The 23,626-nt window shown below is 43.3% G+C and overlaps 1 protein-coding gene across 2 annotated transcripts in view; it reads right to left on the reverse strand.

Moving 5' to 3' along the window:
• srpx (sushi-repeat containing protein X-linked) overlaps positions 1 to 23,626 on the reverse strand; it is a 50,449-nt gene that overhangs the window by 9,180 nt on the left and 17,643 nt on the right. The window contains exons 1-8 of one of the 2 annotated variants that reach the window (XM_029113621.2): positions 14,135 to 14,322; positions 6,900 to 6,956; positions 5,919 to 6,113; positions 5,575 to 5,751; positions 3,582 to 3,708; positions 3,007 to 3,125; positions 2,486 to 2,665; positions 782 to 915 (exon numbers count right to left, since the gene is read on the reverse strand). In XM_029113621.2, the coding sequence (XP_028969454.1) occupies positions 782 to 915; positions 2,486 to 2,665; positions 3,007 to 3,125; positions 3,582 to 3,708; positions 5,575 to 5,751; positions 5,919 to 6,113; positions 6,900 to 6,956; positions 14,135 to 14,228 (1,083 nt within the window). In that variant the 5' untranslated portion in view covers positions 14,229 to 14,322. Of the gene's footprint in view, positions 1 to 781; positions 916 to 2,485; positions 2,666 to 3,006; positions 3,126 to 3,581; positions 3,709 to 5,574; positions 5,752 to 5,918; positions 6,114 to 6,899; positions 6,957 to 14,134; positions 14,323 to 23,626 lie in introns of those variants that run through there. The other variant, XM_034286689.1, reaches the window with a different exon arrangement.

Consider the following 23,626-nt stretch of genomic DNA (forward strand, 5'->3'; position numbering starts at 1 on the left):
CCTCCATTCATCTTCCTCTCTTCATCAATCTTCCCTCCCTCTCTCTCCCTTCTTCCCTTCTTCCCTCCCTCTCTCTTCCTTCTTCCCTCCCTCCCTCTCACTTCTTCCCTCCCTCCCTCTCCCTTCTTCCCTCCCTCTCTCTCCCTTCTTCCCTCCCTCTCTCTCCCTTCTTCCCTCCCTCCCTCTCTCCCTTCTTCCCTCCCTCCCTTCTTCCCTCCCTCCCTCGCCCTTCTTCCCTCCCTCTCTCTCCCTTCTTCCCTCCCTCTCTCTCACTTCTTCCCTTCCTCCCTCTCCCTTCTTCCCTCCCTCCCTCTCCCTCCCTCTCTCTCCCTTCTTACCTCCCTCTCTCTCCCTTCTTCCCTCCCTCCCTCTCTCCCTTCTTCCCTCCCTCCCTCCCTCCCTCTCCCTTCTTCCCTCCCTCCCTCCCTCTCCCTTCTTCCCTCCCTCTCCTCTTCCCTCCCTCCCTCTCCCTTCTTACCTCCCTCTCCTTCCATCTTCCCTCTCTCTCCCTCATTCTGTCTTCTCTCTCCCCTCAGCCCTCCTTCTTCCCTCCCTCCCTCTCCTCTTCCCTCCCTCTCTCTCCCTTCTTCCCTCCCTCTCTCTCCCTTCTTCCCTCCCTCTCTCTCCCTTCTTCCCTCCCTTTCCCTTCTTCCCTCCCTCCCTCTCCCTTCTTACCTCCTTCTCCTTCCATCTTCCCTCTCTCTCCCTCATTCTGTCTTCTCTCTCCCCTCAGCCCTCCATCTTCCCTGTCTCCCTCTGTCCCAGTGTGTTCTTCCCTCACCTGCAGATTGGTCATTTGAAACCTGTAGTAGTGATTGGCAGCTGTGGGAGCAGAGATGATAAGGAGGCGTCGTTTCTCATAGAACTGGTCCAGCAGACCTGAGGCTGTTCGCACCCCAACGTTGATGTTCATGGCTGTGTTATAACATGACATTACATAATGAAACACCACACCATGGAATATCATATCCAATCATCTTATTTTATGAAAGCAAATTAAATCATTAGTACAGTCACAATACATACACATATATATGTACCTGAAGAACTCTACATATACATATATATACACACATATTTATACACTCACCTAAAGGATTATTAGGAACACCTGTTCAATTTCTCATTAATGCAATTAACTAACCAACCAATCACATGGCAGTTGCTTCAATGCATTTAGGGGTGTGGTCCTGGTCAAGACAATCTCCTGAACTCCAAACTGAATGTCAGAATGGGAAAGAAAGGTGATTTAAGCAATTTTGAGCGTGGCATGGTTGTTGGTGCCAGACGGGCCGGTCTGAGTATTTCACAATCTGCTCAGTTACTGGGATTTTCATGCACAACCATTTCTAGGGTTTACAAATGGTGTGAAAAGGGAAAAACATCCAGTATGCGGCAGTCCTGTGGGCGAAAATGCATTGTTGATGCTAGAGGTCAGAGGAGAATGGGCCGACTGATTCAAGCTGATAGAAGAGCAACTTTGACTGAAATAACCACTCGTTACAACCGAGGTATGCAGCAAAGCATTTGTGAAGCCACAACACGCACACTGGAAGAATGTTGCCTGGTGTGATGAGTCTCGATTTCTGTTGAGACATTCAGATGGTAGAGTCAGAATTTTGCGTAAACAGAATGAGAACATGGATCCATCATGCCTTGTTACCACTGTGCAGGCTGGTGGTGGTGGTGTAATGGTGTGGGGGATGTTTTTTTGGCACACTTTAGGCCCCTTAGTGCCAATTGGGCATCGTTTAAATGCCACGGCCTACCTGAGCATTGTTTCCGAATATGTCCATCCTTTTATGACCACCATGTACCCATCCTCTGATGGCTACTTCCAGCAGGATAATGCACCATGTCACAAAGCTCAAATCTTTTCAAATTGACAATGAGTTCACTGTACTGAAATGGCCCCCACAGTCACCAGATCTCAACCCAATAGAGCATCTTTGGGATTTGGTGGAACGGGAGCTTCGTGCCCTGGATGTGCATCCCACAAATCTCCATCAACTGCAAGATGATATCCTATCAATATGGGCCAAAATTTCTAAAGAATACTTTCAGCACATTGTTGAATCAATGCCACGTAGAATTAAGGCAGTTCTGAAGGCGAAAGGGGGTCAAACACAGTATTAGTATGGTGTTCCTAATAATCCTTTAGGTGAGTGTATATATACATATATATATATACACACACACAGACTCTACATATATACACACAGAAAAAATGAATAGACCACTGCACCTTTTTCTTTCCTTTCCAAAAAAGTCAAAAAGGAAGGTTTTGAGTGAGGAACAGAAGGGTTAAAATAAAGAGACCACTGCAAACTGAACGTTTCTGTTCCTCACTCAAAACGTTCCTTTTCAACTTTTTTGGAAAGGAAAGAAAAAGGTGCAGTGGTCTCTTCATTTTTTCCGGAGCTGTATACACAGATATACACCTACCTGAAGAACTCTCTATACATACACACAAATATACACATACCTGAACAGGTGGTTTCTGTGCCAGACCAGGTGAGCCCATACTGACACACCCTGGCAACACTACCCTGCAGCTCATACCCTCCTGTACATCTGAAGTCACAGGTGGCTCCATAGTTATCCCTGTCACTGTCACACTTCATATAGCCGTTCTCTGGGGGAGTTATGGGGCTGCAACGACGAACTGGCAGCACAAAAATATTTATACAGACACTTTAGACTTCGATGTAGGGTATTATCCAAGCGCTGGAGTGCAAGGATTGAGATACCGGGGTGGAGAGTCCCCCTGGAGGGTGGTTATTGAATTGTAACAATCTGACTGTTTTATTGTATTGCATTTTTATATATTTCTTTTCATTGTAAAGCACATTGAATTTCTTCTATGTATGAATTATGCTATATAAATAAACGTGCTTCCTTGCTTTAGAGGCTTACGATGTTTACGTGTGATTGTTCTTTCAAATGTTGTTAGAAAAGTTTATTTGTACTGTACATGAAACCAATCTAAAGGTTTTTGGGTGTCACCTCGTACTCTGACGGAGAAGCGGCAGCTGGCCCGGTTTCCTGCTCGGTCAAACACAGTGTAGGACATCTTATGGAGTCCCTCAGGGAAGTTTCCAGGAGGCTTCCCTTTTAGGATGACACTGTAAACACAGTCTCAGTCAAACAGTATGCAGAATACCACTGCCAAGGTTGTCTCAGTGAGAGTGGGATATCCAAGAGGATAATGCTACTACTACTACGTATACTACTACTACCACAACTACTACCACTACTACTAGACCAGAGAGAAGAGTGCCCCATTCTAGCAACACCTGAGTATTTGGTCTCCCATTCATTGACCCACCAGGACAGGCAAGTCAGCATTAAGAGGTACTACAACCACTACTAATACTACCACTACTTCTAGTGGTACTACTACCACCACTATTACTACTACCACTACTACTATACTTCTAGTAGTACTTACTACCACTACTTCTACTACTACTACTATTCAACTACTACCACTACTAATACTACCACTATTATTCAACTACTACTACTACTCCTCCTCCAGTCCTACCTCTACTAAATAAAGGATTAAGGGTCAGACTGACTCGGTTAGGATGCCGTCGGCTGTGTCCTGACCCTCAGGTGTGTCCCAGGTGACCCTGGCAGTCAACATCCCAGGTTCTGCCGTCTTGTCCTTCAGGTTAGGACATTTTATCACTGGGGGATCCACATCTACCAGAGAGACAGATGGAAAGAGTGGGTTTAATGGGGAGGAGACAGGAGGAGAGATGGAGAAGGTGGGTTGAATCGGGAGGAGACAGAAGGAGAGATGGAGAGGGTGGGTTGAATCGGGAGGAGACAGAAGGAGAGATGGAGAGGATGGGTTGAATCGGGAGGAGACAGGAGGAGAGATGGAGACGGTGGGTTGAATCGGGTGGAGACAGGAGGAGAGATGGACAGGATGAAGGTAGTATTGAGAGTGGTTGAAAAGGTCTGTGGATGTACAGGGGGAAAAAAGCTAGAGGAAGTGAGATAAACAGAATCATTAGCCAGGGTCAGTGTGCTGCTTCCTGTTTGTGTAATTGGGATATTTTAAACCCGAGAATCTCATGTCACAGTCGACCAGGAGAATCAATGTAATTTCACTGGAGCAGCACTAAACTCCATCACAGCTATTATATCAAGTAACATGTGAGTGTGTCTGTGTGTCATTCACATGTCAACATTGAGTTTGCTATTTAAAATGTAGTGTGTTGTCTTGTCTGGAAACAACAGACAATTTCCGCTCTTATAAAATGGCTTTGACAAACACACAAAACCACCACCCACAGACACACACAAAACCACCCCCCACAGACACACACAAAATCACCACCCACAGACACACACAAAACCACCGCCCACAGACACAAACAAAAACACCACCCACAGACACCCACAAACACACTATGATTATTCACCATCAAGGTTCTGAGACCTACAATATTCAGCAGTTTGTATAATTATATAAACAGTCATTCAACATATAATGAATTTTTTAAATTGCTGTTCAACATCGAAGCAGGAGCTTGGTCCGCATTGCCGTAAGTAAGTCAGACTTGTTCCCTGTGCATGTTGGACTCCGGCAGGGCTGCCCTTTGTCGCCGGTTCTGTTCGTAATTTTTATGGACAGAATTTCGAGGCGCAGCCAGGGGCCGGAGGGTGTCAGGTTTGGGGACCACACGATTTCGTCTCTGCTCTTTGCGGATGATCACAAGGCGAAGCTCTCGATTTTCCGGTCAATCTACGTTCCAACTCTCACCTATGGTCATGAGCATTGGGTCATGACCGAAAGGACAAGATCCCGGATACAGGTGGCCGAAATGAGCTTTCTCCGCAGGGTGGCTGGGCGATCCCTTAGAGATAGGGTGAAAAGCTCAGTCACCCGGGAGGAGCTCAGAGTAGAGCCGCTGCTCCTCCACATCGAGAGGGGTCAGCTGAGGTGGCTTGGGCATCTGTTCTGGATGCCTCCTGAACGCCTTCCCGGGAAGGTGTTCCGGGCCCGTCCCACCAGCAGGAGACCCCAGGGAAGACCTAGGACACGCTGGAGGGACTACGTCTCCCGGCTTGCCTGGGAACGCCTCAGTGTCCCCCCGGAAGAGCTGGAGGAAGTGTCTAGGGAGAGGGAAGTCTGGGCATCCCTGCTTAAACTGCTGCCCCCGCGACCCGGCCCCGGATAAGCGGAAGATGATGGATGGGTTCAACATGTACCTTTCTCCTGGATGTAAATTTGCAGGGTTACGGTAAAATATAAAACACTGCCTTAAATAGTGATTGAAGAGATGTCAGACAGCATAACCACCCAGTGATTCTGAGACTAGGATTGTAGTTTATAGTCTGTAGTACAGCCTGTTTCCCAGAAGGAGGTCACTACCTCATTCAATTGGTCAGCTTTCAGACTGAATGGGATTTATAATTGTATGGTAAGAAACCTGTATTCCCTTGGCTGAAGCAGTCTCAGGGTTGGAAAAAGGATGTGGCTGGATTCAATGTGCACACAGCTACACACACACACACACACACACAGACAGACACACAGAAACACACAGTATAACTGACCAATGCAAACGCTCTCTCCTGATGTCCAGGCCTTGTGGTACTGGCAGGTCACAGTCTTGGGCCCCTTCAGAGTGTATCCAGGAGAGCAGAAGAACTCACAGCGTGAGTTAAAGTAGGACCCATCGGAACACTTATAACCCCCATTAACAGGCATCTGCAGCTTTGGACAACGGACCTCTGAGGGAAACAAAAATCGAGTCCATAAATGTATTTTCACAACTTGTGTGTTTAATGGACTCGCAGAAGTTAAATCTGACAAGTATATTTTAGTATCTACAGCAGGTATGTGTGTATCTGGGATGCGTTTGTTTGTGTCTGTGTGTGTGTCTGTGTGTGTGTCTCACCCCTGCAGGCGTAGTTGCCAGACCAGTGTTTGCTGGCCATACACACAACCTCTGTGTGTCCCTGCTGCATCTCATATCCCCTCTTACAGCGGATCTTACAGCGTGAGCCCATCACGTTCCTGTAATGCCCCCCCTGGGGACTACGGCAACTCACATCGCCGTGCTTCACCTTTATGGGGGCACACCAAGGGGTCCCTAAAAACCAGTAGTGGGGGGAGATCAAGATGGCGAATCCTATAACTAATACAAAAAATGCAAATACAACACATCCTTTCTACATGTTCCAATAATTATCCATACAAAAAATTAATCCATACAGAAAAAGAATCCATACAGAAAAAGAATCCATACAGAAAAATAATCCATACAGAAAATGAATTCATACAGAAAATGAATAAAAATTTTGTCAATTTAAATAAACTGCTAGTTAGTAGTGAGACTGAGAAGCCATCTGTTTTACTTACCTCACTCATACCTCATTCTTACCTCACTCATACATACCTGGTCTTAGCAGTGAGTAAGGAGGTAGTAGGCTACCATAGCAAAATACATACATAACCCATGGGCACCTCAGAACGATGTTCATCGTCTAGAGAGATAAAGCTGCCATGCTAGTAAATCCATGATTCAGCTGGTCACAGGTATACAGACAGACGGATCTGTCACTCACCGCACTCGATACTGAGTAACAGTAAGGACTTGCTAGAGTGTGTTTTTATGTTCTTTGATATATTGGATTTACACTGGATCAATCAATCACTACTAAACCCACCATATCAATCTTCAGAATGAAGGCTATAGTGGATCATTAATCAGATCTGATTAAGATTTGTCAGCACAACACCAAGATCATTTTCCCCAACATCTGGAAGACTCCAACACTTGAATGAAGGATCATCATGGGAATGCTTGGTTTAAAGGGCCACCTTGTTTATATTTCAGGGAAATAAACCTGCAATCCAGTCCTTGCTAAGCATTCACCTCCGTTTCTACGAGCATATGCGTCTTCATCATCTCCATAGCCATAGTATCCTGACCCTGGGGAAAGAAGAGGAGAGGAAAGCAGCCAGTGACCAGGCAGGGAGACAGTGCAAGGCTGCGTTCTGATTAGAGCATTCAAAGGGTTTAGTAACGTTTCAAAACGTGATGTAAAGTATAGGCATAATACATAAAGATGAAAGGAGGTCTCATCTGTGTATCCATGCCATTATAGCATCCGTTACAGCACGGTCAGAGCCATTCAGATCAACTCCATGTTCAATTCATCAATGTTGGATAATTAGTGCCTGCTGATGACCCGGTTGGAGTAGCTTATTGACCTGGTAGAAGTAATGAGTAGAGATCAGCCAATAACCAACCGGGTCATCAGGACTGATTAGCCAATAACCAACTGGCTCATCAGGACTGATCAGCCAATAACCAACTGGGTCATCAGGATTGATCAGCCAATAACCAACAGGGTCATCAGGACTGATCAGCCAATGAAGTTGAAAATCCCACACTTAAAATGTGTTCAACAGCAATGTCCATGCTGGAATGTGTTTTCTCCCAGTAATTTCCTCTAACCATTTCTGTGGGCTAATCCTTGAGAGGTTTGGTGTTTTACAAAAAAGCATTAATAAAACAAGATTATCACTGTGGGAAAACACCCCCAGGGTTAGGATGATGAGGACTTATTTGCATGCAGACAAGATGAGTCCAAGCTGCTTTTGCACAATAAATCTGTTTTAGTGAAACTTTGTTCTAAAACCAGTAGGGCACTGGCCTCAAACTGGGGTCACTATTCAGTAAGTACACAAAGAAACATTTTGAAAGAGAGGTGGAACTACCAACACCTTCTATATTTCAAAATATTTTCAGAAGTTTGTTCTTACTTAATGTGACCCAAGGTCTTTTTAATAGGACACAAACATACTTACCGTGATCTCTGACTAGAGATCCAGTATTGGTTTCCTTGGTTTCTGTTTTTCCTTGGTCACTGATATGAAAACTAGAATTTGACAACAAATAATGGCTTTGCAACAGATCTCTGGCTTTGCAGTAGACCTTTGGCTTATCACTTTCACCTGTCAAGTTGATTTATACACTTTGTCCAAAGGGAAGGACATAAGAGTATTGGAACCTACAAAACTACTGCATGATCCAGGATTTCTGCTTCAAAATGATACAAAACTTTATAACACACAATGAAATAAAGAGTGAAATGAGCGAGAAATTATTTGGGAATAGTGAAGGGATGGTGGAGTGAAGGGAGGGGTGTAAAAAATTACTTACTGCACACCATCTGGATGTTATGGACCCATGTCCAAATGAACCCTTGTATAACTCTAACCAGAAACATCACAACCTGTCTGAACCAGAAACATCACAACCTGTCTGAACCAGAAACATCACAACCTGTCTGAACCAGAAACATCACAACCTGTCTGAACCAGAAACATCACAACCTGTCTGAACCAGAAACATCACAACCTGTCTGAACCAGAAACATCACAACCTGTCTGAACCAGAAACATCACAACCTGTCTGAACCAGAAACATCACAACCTGTCTGAACCAGAAACATCACAACCTGTCTGAACCAGAAACATCACAACCTTCTACTAGCCCTAAACTGTGTATACAGGCAGTCCCTCCATTTTGGTTTAATTTCTTTCCTGCTACAACTAAAGTTCTACTCAGAAAGCCATGTTTCCTTGTTTAGTTTTTTCTGTAATATGTGGAATCCCATAGGGGCTCTACTGAAATACACCATACCTACAGAAAGCCCCATAACCCATGGCAGGTGATATTTCAGAGCTAGTCTATCATTACACACATACTGACAGAGACACTTACATCCAGGAACTTGCAGCAGAAATCCTAACATTATTTTACCCTCTGTCTCTCTCTTTCTCCCTCACTGCCTAGGGGATCTTATTAGAATATTGCACTACTTTTACTTTACAATTTTTTCAAAACAGCCAGGGGTGCAATAAAACTGTGGTTGACTCATACATATAAACAGACTGAGCAGACTGAATAAAAGCTGACAATATGTAGACAGCATAAGGTTTACTTTTATATGAAGTTTTACTTTTAATTCTTATTTCCCATTTGGTTAACATCAGTGAGTGAATAAAGGCCATATCCTAAACTTTCAAGTTCTGAAAAAAACAGGATGTCCTCACAGAGCAGAAAGACATCAGAGAGAACTGAACAGGTATCACATGACTGTTTTATCTGGGAATTAAAATCTTTCTTTCTTTTTGCCTTTATATGTACAACTCGCATTTAATTTATCTCTTCCTCAACCAATCATTGTTATTTCCCTCTAAAATCACAGACACCTTTCTCAGTAACCAATCATTCTTAACCCTGTCTCTTTTTCCTCTCTCTTTCTTCTCCCTTTCTCTTCATGCCAACTGAAAACAACAAACCAGTTCCAGGTCCACATGTATAATACAAGGTTATATATGAATATATACTGTATATACCAGTTCCAGGTCCACATGTATAATACAAGTTTATATATAATACTGTATATACCAGTTCCAGGTACACATGTATATTACAAGGTTATATACACTCACCTAAAGGATTATTAGGAACACCATACTAAGAACTGCCTTAATTCTACGTGGCATTGATTCAACAAGGTTCTGAAAGCATTCTTTAGAAATGTTGGCCCATATTGATAGGATAGCATCTTGCAGTTGATGGAGATTTGTGGGATGCACATCCAGGGCACGAAGCTCCCGTTCCACCACATCCCAAAGATGCTCTATTGGGTTGAGATCTGGTGACTGTGGGGGCCATTTCAGTACAGTGAACTCATTGTCATGTTCAAGAAACAAATTTGAAATGATTCAAGCTTTGTGACATGGTGCATTATCCTGCTCGAAGTAGGCATCAGAGGATGGGTATATGGTGGTCATAAAGGGATGGACATGGTCGGAAACAATGCTCAGGTAGGCCATGGCATTTAAACGATGCCCAATTGGCACTAAGGGGCCTAAAGTGTGCCAAGAAAACATCCCCCACAACATTACACCACCACCATCAGCCTGCACAGTGGTAACAAGGCATAATGGATCCATGTTCTCATTCTGTTAACGCCAAATTCTGACTCTACCACAGAAATCGAGACTCATCAGACCAGGCAACATTCTTCCAGTCTTCAACTGTCCAATTTTGGTGAGCTTGTACAAATTGTAGCCTCTTTTTCCTATTTGTAGTGGAGATGAGTGGTACCCGGTGGGGTCTTCTGCTGTTGTAGCCCATCCGCCTCAAGGTTGTGCGTGTTGTGGCTTCACAAATGCTTTGCTGCATACCTCGGTTGTAACGAGTGGTTATTTCAGTCAAAGTTGCTCTTCTATCAGCTTTAAGTAGGGCCATTCTTCTCTGACCTCAAGCATCAACAAGGCATTTTCGCCCACAGGACTGCCGCATACTGGATGTTTTTCCCTTTTCACACCATTCTTTGTAAACCTTAGAAATGGTTGTGTGTGAAAATCCCAGTAACTGAGCAGATTGTGAAATACTCAGACCAGCCCGTCTGGCACCAACAACCATGCCATGCTCAAAATTGCTTAAATCACCTTTCTTTCCCATTCTGACATTCAGTTTGGAGTTTAGGAAATTGTCTTGACCAGGTCCACACCCCTAAATGCATTGAAGCAACTGCCATGGGATTGGTTGATTAGATAATTGCATTAATGAGAAATTGAACAGGTGTTCCTAATAATCCTTTAGGTGAGTGTATAAATGTGTGTATATACATGTATATGTAGAGTTCTTCAGGTACATATATATGTGTACGTATTGTGACTGACTGTACTAGGTGAGTGTTTAAATATATACTGTTTAGATATGTAGCCATATATCTAGAAAACACCATGTTGTTAGGGCTGGTTTCCACCAGGATACTGCTGCTCTAGTAGTATTAATAAGGTTCATGGTGTCTACTCTAATCCCATGTAGCCATATACCTAGAGAATACCATGTTGTTAGGGCTGGTTTCCACCAGGATACTGCTGCTCCAGTAGTATTAATAAGCTGGTAGATTCCCCTGGGTCACATGACACAGTGTCAGAATGGTATGTTTGAGGTTTCTGACAATTAACTAAACTGTATGCATGAGACCACTTAGCAAGAGGGCAGTCTGTTTGGAAAAACTGACAATATAGTAATAATGACTCGTTTTACAGTAAGTTTGCTCTTCAGTAAAGAATGCCATGTCAATGTGAATTACATTTTTTTGGCAGGTCCCCTCTAGGAAAAATGCCATTTTTGGCTAAGGGGTTATGTAGGGAAGACATACACCAATTATAACATTACATCCAGTTGTATCTTAGTTATCACTGGTTGGTTTCAGGGTTGGGGCTATGCATTTGGGCTAGGTTAGGATTAGTAAAAGTAGAGTTTTTGAAGAGCAATCAACTCATGTCTCCATTTAAATAGCAAATAAAAGTGTGTGATCCACATCTATTTGTAGATGGAGGAAACTGAAAATAAAACCTGCAAAATTCCCCTAAAAGGTTTTTAGTAGGTCCCCACCAGGGGTGTAAAAAGTACAAAGTAGAAGTACTCGGCTGTGTTCACCAGTTTTGGGAAGTTCCTAAAGAAGAGTTAAATGACCATGTAAACAGAGTTCATAACTCATCAGTGTCCTTAATTGATCATTTACACTCTTCCTTTTTATTTAATTGATCACTAATTAGTTTTGAACTCCCTTTACCTGGTTATTTAGATCTTAATTAGATACATCCCAAAAGCGGTGAACACAGCCGAACCCAGTTGAGTACTTTTACTTTGTACTTTTTACACCTCTGGTCCCCACTAGCGAAAATTGTGTTCATGGCTCAGGGCATAGGTTTAGGGAAAAACATGATTGCGCATATTTTTACTGTGTGCACACTGTTCACGTTGGGGGAGGTTGCTCAATTCATTTCACTGAAGGGAAGCATCACCTAGAGACTAGCTATTTGTGCAAAGACAAAAGTTCTGTTTTTTCCAACTTTATGCAAATCACCAAGCCAAAAAGCTAGTAACTGACCAACCACGGAATTTTGTGTAGGTGATGCCAGAACACCCCACACACACACACACCACACTCAAGCATGCCACACCCACCACACTCAAGCATGCCACACCCACCACACTCAAGCATGCCACACCCACCACACTCAAGCAAGCCACACCCACCACACTCAAGCAAGCCACACCCACCACACTCAAGCAAGCCCACAAGCATGCCACACCCACGCCCCACACACACAGTCACAAACGAGCTGCTCTGGGGATGCTAGCGTGGCTATCCTAATGTTTGCGAACAGTGTGTAGGCATGTTAGAATTGGGGCTACTTTTAGGTTTAAGCATTGCTGGTTAGGTTTAGGCATAAAAATGTGTTTACTGAGGTTCAGCTTACATTAAGGATTTCTGGGTTAGGTTAGACAGAGAAACTTGTGTTGGCATGTGTTCCTGATTTTGTTGACAGAGCTCAGAAGGCTAAATGGAGGAGATTTGTCTCTGTACACATTCCTCAATGTTCTGTACACTTAGAAGAAAGGAGAATACAGAATTTATGTTGCTAAAAACCCAAACCATCCCCCTGCTTTTCAACCCCCTTTTAAAAGTCACACAGACACACACACTTTGCCAGTGACCACATAGTTTAGCAGTCCCTAAACTAAGACAAACAGTCTTGTTAAATGAATGCCCCATTAATGCTACACCCACACACACACAACGGTTAAAAACACACAACCATAACTCCTGTTATCAGTCAATTTGACTGGCTGTGATTTCTGTCAGTTTCCATCAAACTAATTCCAGCGGCGTGTTTATACATGTCAAAGCCTCTGTATCTCACAGAAGTGGTGAGCTCCACTGCCACTGAAACATACCTAAACCTCTAACTCAACAGTCTCACACAAAATAAAGACATTAACCTATAACAAGTCTCACACAATCTAAGGCACAAACCCACACAATATCTATATCTGACAGACATTGAATATCAAATTTGGTAAGGACACCTATAGGCACACACACATCTACGCATCCAAACTATTTTCTGATCCCATCCATGCTTTGAACTTGTTTTAGCATCTCCTTCCTCTCCAGTGAATTGTTCACTGCAGGGCGCTGTCTTTCACAGGTTTGCACTAATCCATCTCAACGAATTAGTAGGCTATATTTAACAATATGTTTGTGTGTGTTTAAGAGAGTTTGCGTCCATCTGTGACTGTTTTCAACCAGCCTATGAGAAAACACAACACAGCTACATATCAATCCGTGAGCAAACTGAAACAACTTTAAAGGGATCTCTATGCGAGAATAATCTTCCTGTCAGCCTCAGCGTTATCAAACAAAAACCTCTAGCACACGACAGAAACGAGCCGCATAAATCTGCGGCGTTCTGTGTGCAGCGAGCTAGGAAATGGGAGGGAGGCTGAGCAAACGTGCGGGTATTCCGAACACAGGAGCCCTTGTGTGGCTTTTGGCCTATGTCGGCCCGAATTTCCGTAGCAACGGGCTCTGATTGCAGTGCACTGAAGCTCCAAAGCCGGTCGCACTAGTTGGACTGTATTTGGGAAACGTTGACTGGAGGTGAAATTATAGGCTACTGACAGGAACTTCCACGTGATTCGCTACTGTTTTAGGATGATTAAAATGTTAGACATGGATTAGGTAATTAAATATTAGTTTGATGAACGTTTTACGCACAGATCTTAGTAACTGATGGACATCAACTGATAGTGCAGGATAGTTGCTTTGCATGTAAAAAATAAAAACTTAACGAAGGACTACAACTATTTACTTCAAACGCTCAAGAACGAGGCTTGACCAAGTAAGCATTCAGAAGCATGACTTCATGCAATGACTATCATGTTTTCAATCACATGCCCCCTTCGACTGCGAGCGAATTGTAAGGGAGATGTCCCTCAGATGCGCACTACACTCCCCCTGCTTTCACCCCAGCCTTACTCAGCCCCCTCCACGTAAACAGAAAATGTTGCTAAAAAAAAAAGAAGCAGCGGGATATCTGATAGTGAATTTACATAGAGCATCTATTGCAACATGTGCTAAGTCTTAAATTCCAATGCATTTCTTCATATCGAAAAAGTGTGTTTTATAAACTAACATTAACAGGACGTTGTCCATTAGGGTATTCGTGGTTTAACGAAATTCCCCTTATCCGCGGGATGGATACCAATGCGTCAATCCTTACCTTCATATGCTAAGCTGAAGCAGAGCTGGACAATCACGAACAAAATCACTACTGCCCAGGTGTCCATATTCACGCGCGGGATACTCGTCACCATCTTTGGAAAATACAGCAAAACTTCCAACGCATTCCAAATTTCCAAAGACCCGCCTCCTCCTCCAGAAACACGAGCGGATTTACTTCCGTTGGGACCCAATAGAATTTGTCCGAGCCCCGGCGCGCGGCCCGGAAAGCAGTTGAGCTTTCTAAACCCTGCAACTTAAACAAAACATTTTACCCTCAAACAAAGTTCCTTTGTTTTTTTTTACAACAGCTCAGGCATTTAGGCAGAGGGATGTTAGAATCAAATCTAAAAGGCTAACCAAATAAAGTCAAAACCCCAAGATACATCAATGCTGGACAGGGAATAAACAATTCTCTACACAACGTATATACACCACATTCACACACATAACTTTGACAGTCCAACAGATTTATTTTCTGGTCTCTTTAGGGGTGAATCTCCAAGAGGTGTTGAACTGTGCTTCTTTTCTTCATGTAAAACCGGAGAGGGATGTTTCAGCCAAACAGTTGAAGTGCAGCCATCAAGATCCAGCATGTAAGTTAAACTTTTTTTTAAAGTATTCAAAACAAACATTTGAATATAGCCACAATACAGGCTTGGATGAAAATCACAAGAGAAAATATATGCTACCCTGCATCTGGTGGGGTCACTGGGTTGGAAACTTCCAGCAGATAAACACTGATCAGCCATAACATTATGACCACTGACAGGTGAAGAGAATAACACTGATATTCTCGTTATAATGGCACCCTTCAGTGGGTGGGATATATTAGGCAGCAAGTGAACATTCTGTCCTCAGAGTCGATGTGTTAGAAACAGGATAAATGGGCAAGCATAAGGATCTGAGTGACGTTGACAAGGGCCAAATTGTGATGACGACTGGGTCAGAGCATCTCTAAAACTGCAGACCTTGTGGGGGGTTCCCGGTCTGCAGTGGTACCTATCAAAAGGGGTCAAAGGAAGGAAAAGCAGCAAACGACCAAGGACGACCAAAGCTCATTGATGCACATGGGGAATGAAGGCTGGCCCGTGTGGTCTGATCCAACAGACGAGCTACTGTAGCTCAAACTGCTGAAAAAGTGAATGCTGGCACTAATAGAAAATTGTCAGAACACAAAGTGCATCACAGTTTGTTGTGTATGGGGCTGCGTAGCTGCAGACCAGTCAGGGTGCCAATGTTGACCCCAGTCCACTGCTGAAAGCGCCTACAATGGGCATGTGAGCATCAGAACTGGACCACGGAGAAATGGAAGGGGGCTTGGTCTGATGAATCACGTTTTCTTTTACATCACATGGATGGCTGGGTGAGTGTGCGTCAGTTACCTGGAGAACACATGGCACCAGGATGCCCTAAGGGAAGAAGGCAAGCCGGCGGAGGTAGTGTGATGCTTTGGACAATTTTTTGCTGGGAAACCTTGAGCCCGCCATTCATATGGATATTACTTTAACATGTACCACCTGAGTAATTTGCGTGAAGTTTGCCCCCCAATGCAAAACTTCAGCAAAATAGGCTCAATCGTTTGTGCTCTGTTTCTTAAAATTTTCGTTTGTGCTGCTATCCTTTCATAGATATTTAAGAATATTTTATAGGTCACTAAGCCCCCCAACATCCTCCAAAATCAATGAAAATAGTCTTGTTTGTTTGTGCTTCTTATGTGCCGTTAACATTTTCGTTTGTGCTGCTTTGGTATTTTATATATTAGACATTTAATTATTGGTGATGAAGTCACTCAGCCCCCCAACATGCTCCAAATTAAGTCTGAATATGCTCATTTGTTTGTGCTTCGTTTGTGCTGCCCAACAAGTTTCCTTGTCCAAACATAATGAAAGTAAGACAGAGATTGTTAAGAGTGAGAAAGTTTAAATCCATCCAAGTTTTTATGTCCTTTAAGCAGTCCTTTAAGCCAACAAAGGCTACACAGAATCTTTACCTAATTTTTTTCATCTGCAAATAGATTTGTACATCACCAGCAAAGAAGTGAAAATAAATATTGTATTTCTTAAAAATGAACACCAAGGGCAACAAGAGGATGGGGCCCAAAATGGAGCCTTGGAGGATCCCACAGGTGAGAGGGGCCATAGTCGAAGAATATTCGGCTAGGTGGACCAAGAAACTCCTATCTGTCAGGTATGACTGAAACCATTTTAGGGCAGTACCTTCGATGCCTACAGAACGTTCAAGGCGTGATAAGAGGATCCTATGATCCAGAGTGTCAAAGGAAGCAGTCAGGTCTAAAAGCACCAGAATATCAGAGTTCCCTGAATCAACAGTAAAGAGGTCATCCATGCTTTTATTACTTCTCGGCTAGAATATTTTAATTCTTTGGGCATGAGTGTAACAGTCATCTCTTAATCGCCTCCAGATAGTACCAAATGTCTTTTAAATGGAAAAAGAAAGCGTGAACAAATAACACCAGTTTTGGCCTCCTTCCATTGGCTTCCTGTCCGTTTCAGGATTGATTTTAAGATTTTATTGCTTGTTTTCAAGGTTTTAAATAGGTTGGGCGTCACCTTATCTGGTTGAACTCATACACCATAATACTCCAGTTAGAGCACTGAAGGTCGACCAACCAGATGCTCTTAGATGTACCAAGATCCAGGCATAAAAATAGAGATCAAGCCTTTGTGGTGGGTGGCCCGATCCTCAGGAATAGCTTACCTCTGCACATTAGAGCTGCGCAGATTCTACAAACTTTTAAGTTGCTGCTAGACACCTTTTCGCTCTGGCTTTAAATCCCAGCTGAACTTGGCATCAGATCTCTTTTACTGTGCTGCTGTTCTGTTTCTTTTCGTTTGTTTTTCTTTTCTATTTGTTACTTTGTATTTGCTAATTCATGTATTTTATATTTTTATCTTATTCAGCACTATGGTCAACCATGGTTGTTTTAAATGCGCTATAAAAAGCTGAAATTTATGAGAAATAAGGGAATAGTTTGTGCAAAATAAACCTTTATTTATTAAATAATAATTTCCAGACCCACCTTGCCCCCTTTAGGCCAGGACTGTGGATAAATGACATAATGTACAATAAAAGCACACATTCACACAAGCTTCTGAAACAGACCAATTCCAGTCAATTTTAGCAGGTATAGAAGAACTACTGATGTCCAGCAAGTGTCATTTCATTTCAGGCCCGGCGGCAGGATGAAATGACTGAGGGGGCACTTTTTATACATTTGGCAGGTATATTTAAACATTCAGGGGGCACTTTTTATAAATTTGGCGGGTATATTTAAACACTGAGGGGGCATTTTTTATAAATTTGGTGGGCATATTTAATCACTGAGGGGGAGCCCCGTGGCGCCGGGCCTGCGGGACACTGTTCCAGAACTTTTGGGAGTCTTAAGTATTGTTGGCCCGTTTCCCCCCAATTGTCCTCTGATTTGGTTTCCTTCCCTCTACTGTTAGAGTGAGCTTTAGGTGGTGAGGCTTTTTTCCCGTATTTTGTTATTTTCCTCTGACTCCTCCTCTTCCTGCTCTTCTTCTTTATGATCTTTCTCTTATTTTTCTTTGTCTTCCTGCTCTTCATATTCACTTTCTCTTGCTCCTCATTTCCGTGCTCTTCTCCTCCTGTTTTCCAATGCACCCTTTTCTTCTATTTCACCATCACTTTCTATCCCTTCTTCATATACCTTCTCCTCCCTTTCTTCTCCAGACTTTTCTCCCTGTCTCTTTCCTCCATTTCCTTCCCATCCTTGTCTTGTTCCTTATCTTGTTATCCACCCTCTCCTTTGACCTCTTTATTAATCTCATCCTTTTCTCCTATGACCTCTTTATCAACCTTACCTCCTTAGACCTCTTTATCAACCTTACCTCCTTAGACCTCTTTATTAACCTTACCTCCTTAGACCTCTTTATCAACCTTACCTCCTTTGACCTCTTTTTCAACCTTACCTCCTTTGACCTCTTTTTCAACCTTACCTCCTTTGACCTCTTCATCAACCTCTTCTTCCTTATCCCCATTATTTACTTCCACTGGATTATTGATTTCCTCTTCCTCCCCTTCCTCATCTTCTTCCTCGTCCCCTTCTGAATCACCCTGGTTTTCTTCATCTGACTCCCCTTTTCCGTTACCCTCCTCTTTCTCTCCCTCCTCTCTTTCTTCCCCTTCCTCTCCATCAATGTCCCTCTCTCTTTCTTCCCCTTCCTCTCCATCAATGTCTCTCTTTTCTTCCTGTTCTTCCTCTTCATCAATTTCTTTCTCTTCCGTCTCTTCTTCTCCATTTGCTTCTTCAGTCTCCTCATCCTCTCCTTCCTTCATATCCTCTTCACCTTCATCGGTCTTATCATCTAAGTCTTCCTTTTCATCCTCTTCTTCCTCAACCTCTTCATTTTCTCCACTTTCAACTTCCTTGTCCCCTTGCTCTTCATCTCCAGACTCAGTTGCTTCACTTTCTTCACTCTCTGCTTCTTCATCTTCCTCTTCTTCTGCTAGTCCCTGGCTCTTAGTTTCATCTTCCTCCTCTTCTGTTAATCCTTGGCTCTCAGCTTCATTTTCCTCTTCTTCTGCAATTCCCTGGCTTTCAGCTTCATCTTCTTCATCTGCTATTCCCTGTGTTTCAGCTTCATCTTCCTCTTCTGATAATCCCTGGTTCTGAGATTCATCTTCCTCCTCTTCTGCGAATCCCATGCTCTCAGCTTCAGCCTCCTCCTCTTCACTCTCATTCGTCTCCTCTGCTTCCTCTTCGTTTTCAGAGCCACTCTCTTCATCAGTGGACTCTTCTTCACTCTCTTTCTCCCCATCTCTACTTTTCCTAGAACTCTTCTCTTCTCCCTCCTCTTTTCCTGTCCCCTCACTATCACTCTCCTCCTCTCCCTCCTCTTTTCCTGTCCCCTCACTATCACTCTCCTCCTCTCCCTCCTCTTTTCCTGTCCCCTCACTGTCACTCTCCTCTCCCTCCTCTTTTCCTGTCCCCTCACTATCACTCTCCTCCTCTTTTCCTGTCCCTTCACTATCACTCTCCTCCTCTTTTCCTGACCCCTCACTGTCACTCTCCTCCTCTTTTCCTGTCCCCTCACTGTCACTCTCCTCCTCTTTTTCTGTCCCCTCACTATCACTCTCCTCCTCTTTTCCTGACCCCTCACTGTCACTCTCCTCCTCTTGTCCTGTCCCCTCACTGTCACTCTCCTCCTCTTGTCCTGTCCCCTCACTGTCACTCTCCTCCTCTTGTCCTGTCCCCTCACTGTCACTCTCCTCCTCTTGTCCTGTCCCCTCACTGTCACTCTCCTCCTCTTGTCCTGTCCCCTCACTATCACTCTCCTCCTCTTGTCCTGTCCCCTCACTGTCACTCTCCTCCTCTTTTCCTGTCCCCTCACTATCACACTCCTCCTCTCCTGCTCCTTCCCAATCACTCTTCTCCTCTCCTTCTGCTGTCACCATCTCATGACTCTCTTCATCCTTTTCGAACACTGCTCCACTCCCACTCTTCTTTCCATTGCCCTCCTCTACTTGTCTGCTGGTCTCCCTGCCTTCTGCCTCTCCCCTCCTTTTCTCTTCAGTGCTCTCTTCCAGACTTGTAAAGCTTCTTTCATCATCCACCTGTTGCTGGGTTCTCTCCACGTCAGTTCCATCTACCTCTGTCTGTCTCTTTGCTGGATCTTCTTCAATCTTGGCATGATCCGCTGACCTTTCATTAACAGCCTCTGTGATGTCAGGGTCATTTTCAGAGTTCTGTCCCTCCTCTTCCTGGTCAGATTTCTGGAGGGCATCCCTCTTGCTTTGCTCGACTGTACCCGGATCTGATGTTGAAGAGGATGGTGAGCAGGAGGAAGGCTGAGTGATGGCCCTGTGTTTGGGTTCTGATGTTGAAGAGGATGGTGAGGAGGAGGAGGAAGATGAAGGCTGAGTGATGGCCCTCTGTTGGGTGAGCTTCTCCACCTGCCTGGACTGCATAGAAGGCGTAGAGGTGGGTGTGTCACTCTCTGACTGATCATTCCTCACACTAGAGACCGCCTCACTCAGCACTCCCATGGCTGCACCAACCATCCCCACAGCAGGGATGAGAGAGGCTGCATTACTGAGCAATCCTCCTAGGCCAGGCTCTCTCTCTTGGGATTCACCAAACACATTTTCCTCTGGAGCCTCCAATCTATTCCTGACCTGAGAGGCAGCTAGTGGCTCTCTAAGCTCAGACTTTGCTAAATTCTCATCTGCAGAATTTTGGGACATTGCATATGATAATGAAAATGATTCAGATGGTGATATGGCCTTTGAAGTAGGTTTAACAGTTTGTTTGCTTTTCCGTTTCCCCGGGTAACCCATTAACTCAGTCAGGTTTGCTTCTACTCCTTCATGTTTGGGCATAATTCTTTTCTGGATTGGCGCATCCAAGACTTTGTCTTTGCCTGTAACTGCCATTGTATTGCTCTGTGAAATCCCTGAATCCTTGATTGTAACACATTCTTCTATCATCACTTTATTCACCTTTCTTCCCTTATTTTTTCTTTTTGTCGACATTCCTTCACCTTCAGATTGTTGGTTTTCATCTATAACCTTTTTAGGAATATTCTTCTTTTTCAGCAGAGTACTTTCAGCCACAGACTGATTTTTAATTGTCTCCTTTCCCACAGGTTTACCTTTAACTTCTACAGGAGTGGATTTGCCCACAGTAGTTTCTGTGTATTTCTCTACCACGTCTGATTTCTTTGCCTTGATGGCAGTCGTATTAGCCTTTTGAACTTTGAACATTATGGAGCCTTTACCTTTTATCTCTGTCGCTTTATTCATCTCAGGCAGCTTGCACTGACCATGTTTTGGAGTGCTGGGTTCAGGTGTAGCCAATGCTAACTTGCTTTGTTTCTTTGCAGATGTATTTGGCTTAAACCTTGTGGTAACTGTGCTTTGTTGATTGCTTTCTACTTCATTGGTATTTGCTTTATAGTCAACCAAATCGGTGGTCAATGCAATGTTCTCCTTACCCCAAGTTGATGATTTGGGGGTCTGGAGGGTCGTTAAATGTTTTGGGATGTTTGGGGGCATGGCCTCTGGCATTAACAAACTAGAGCTAGAACCTCTCAGGAGCTCGATGGGAAGGGCCTTGTGTGGAGGGAGCTCATTCTTCCGGTTGGACAGGGCATGTTCAACTTCCCTCTCAGTTTCCTTAACAACTCGCCTCAGAGCCCGGCTCTTTTTATGGCCCTGGCAAGATATACATCAGAAGGTAACCAACTGATAAAATATGTTAATAGAAATAAAAGAGAATGAGTGAAATAAAGGAGAACAGCAGAAAAGGATGACAAACCTTTTCACTGTCTCTTACAGTAAATACAGTAACATACCTTATCCCGAACCTTACATTAAATACAGTAACATACCTCACGCTTAACCTTACAGTAAATATAGTAACATACCTTGTCCTGACCCTTAAAGTAATAACAGTAACATATTTTGTCCCTTTATCTAACATCTTTAGTCCCTTAGATGTAATCCCAATGTCATTGCCAGAATCTTCTCTGGATGGTGATATATGCTTCAAAAGGGACACAAGCCTCAAACTAATCTCCATCTCTTTTAATAATGGTAACATGCATTAATAACCATCAAACACTCCTATCATTAAAACTACAATAAAACAGTAAACACAAAACAGCAGAATCTTTTATTGATGTAATTAAATTGTCTATTGTCAGCACTCCTGACGTAAAACAACCCACAAACTGCATAAGAAACTAAAATAGAGGCTACTATGAACAACTAAGGCACACAGTGAAGCACTCTATATTTTTAAATCACAGCTGGAAATGAATGATAATTCAAGTTAATGAGTGTATAATAAGGTATAGAAGTCCAATTTGCTTATTGCCATGGCAACCTTTATTAGAAGTACATTCATCCAATTTAACAACACACGCCCTTCATCCATGATCAATGATTTATTAACACACGCCCTTCATCCATGATCAGTTATTTATTAATACATGCCCTTCATCAATGTGGCAGTTGTGTCACATAACACCTCATATTACACAGGGCTCTCTACGGACTGGCTGTATTACATATTATATACCAGGTCATTTGAATCCTGAATGTTGAATGCTGGACACTGACAAGATTAGTTATTTTGGCTGTTTACCAAACTATATTCAAGTTACAGTTAAATAATTAATATGGGCTAACGTGCAGGCTCTCAACTTTAACTTGGGGGTATTCACAACCAAATTGAAGGGTTTTGGAATTATAGCTCTTTAATATGTAACCCCCTCTTTTTTTAAAGGGACCAAAAGTAATTGGACAATTGACTCAAAAGCTGTTTTGTGGACAGGTGTGGGCTATTCCTTCGTTATTTATTCATCAATTAAGTAAGTAAAAGGTCTGGAGTTGATTCCAGGTGTGGCATTCGCATTTGGAAGCTGTTGCTGTGAACCCACAACACACGATCAAAGGAGCTTTCAATGCGAGTGAAACAGGCCATCCAGCTCTGCAACACAAAAAGGACTGGACGTCCACGGAAGACAACAGTGGTGGATGATCATAGGATTCTTTCCACGGTATAGAAAAAACCCTTCACAACATCCAGCCAAGTGAAGAACACTCTCCAGGAGGTAGGCATATCATTATCCAAGTCTACCATAAAGGGAAGACTTCATGAGAGCAAATACAGAGGGTTCCCCACAAAGTGAAAACCATTCATAAACCTCAAGATTAGAAAGGCCGGATTAGACTTCGCCAAAAAACATCTAAAAAAGCCAGCCCAGTTCTGGAACAGCATTCTTTGGAGAGATTAAACGAAGATCAACCTGAACCAGAATGATGGGAAGAAAAAAGCATGGAGAAGGCTTGGAATGGCTCATGATCCTAAGCATACCTCATCTATAAAACACAATGGAGGCAGTGTGATGGCATGGGCATGCATGGCTTCCAAGGGCACTGAGTCACTAGTGTTTATTGATAATGTGACAGAAGCAGCCGGATGAATTCTGAAGTGTATAGGGATAGAGTCTGTGCAGATTCAGCCAAATTCAGTGAAGTTGATTGGCACTTTACTTTATATATGGACAATTACCCAAAACATACCACGAAAGCAACCATATACCAAGGGTATTACATCACTTTCATTGCATTGCATTGCATTGGTAACCGATTTCTAAAAGCAATAAAGGACAAGAGATTGTGATGTGTAGTCAATGTCGCAATGCTAAAGCCTGTATCTAGGCTCTCTGAATTGTCGTGCCTAAGAACAACACCTAGCTGTGGTATATTGGCAATAAACCTCACAACCATGTGCTGCATTGTTTCAGTGTGGACATAACACACCTAACAACTGTGTAAAGGATTTCCTTGTATCTATGGGAGGAATCCCCAAACAATAAAAAGCCTTGTCCTCTCATAATAGAGCATTTCTGTACCTGCTTTCTATCTATGTCTGCTGTTCACTGTGCGGGATGTCATTGTGTGATGAAACTTGCATAGTCTGATGAAGACCAGACTGAAA

Source organism: Esox lucius, chromosome 16 (assembly GCF_011004845.1).
Source record: "Esox lucius isolate fEsoLuc1 chromosome 16, fEsoLuc1.pri, whole genome shotgun sequence".
Taxonomy (NCBI): domain Eukaryota; kingdom Metazoa; phylum Chordata; class Actinopteri; order Esociformes; family Esocidae; genus Esox; species Esox lucius.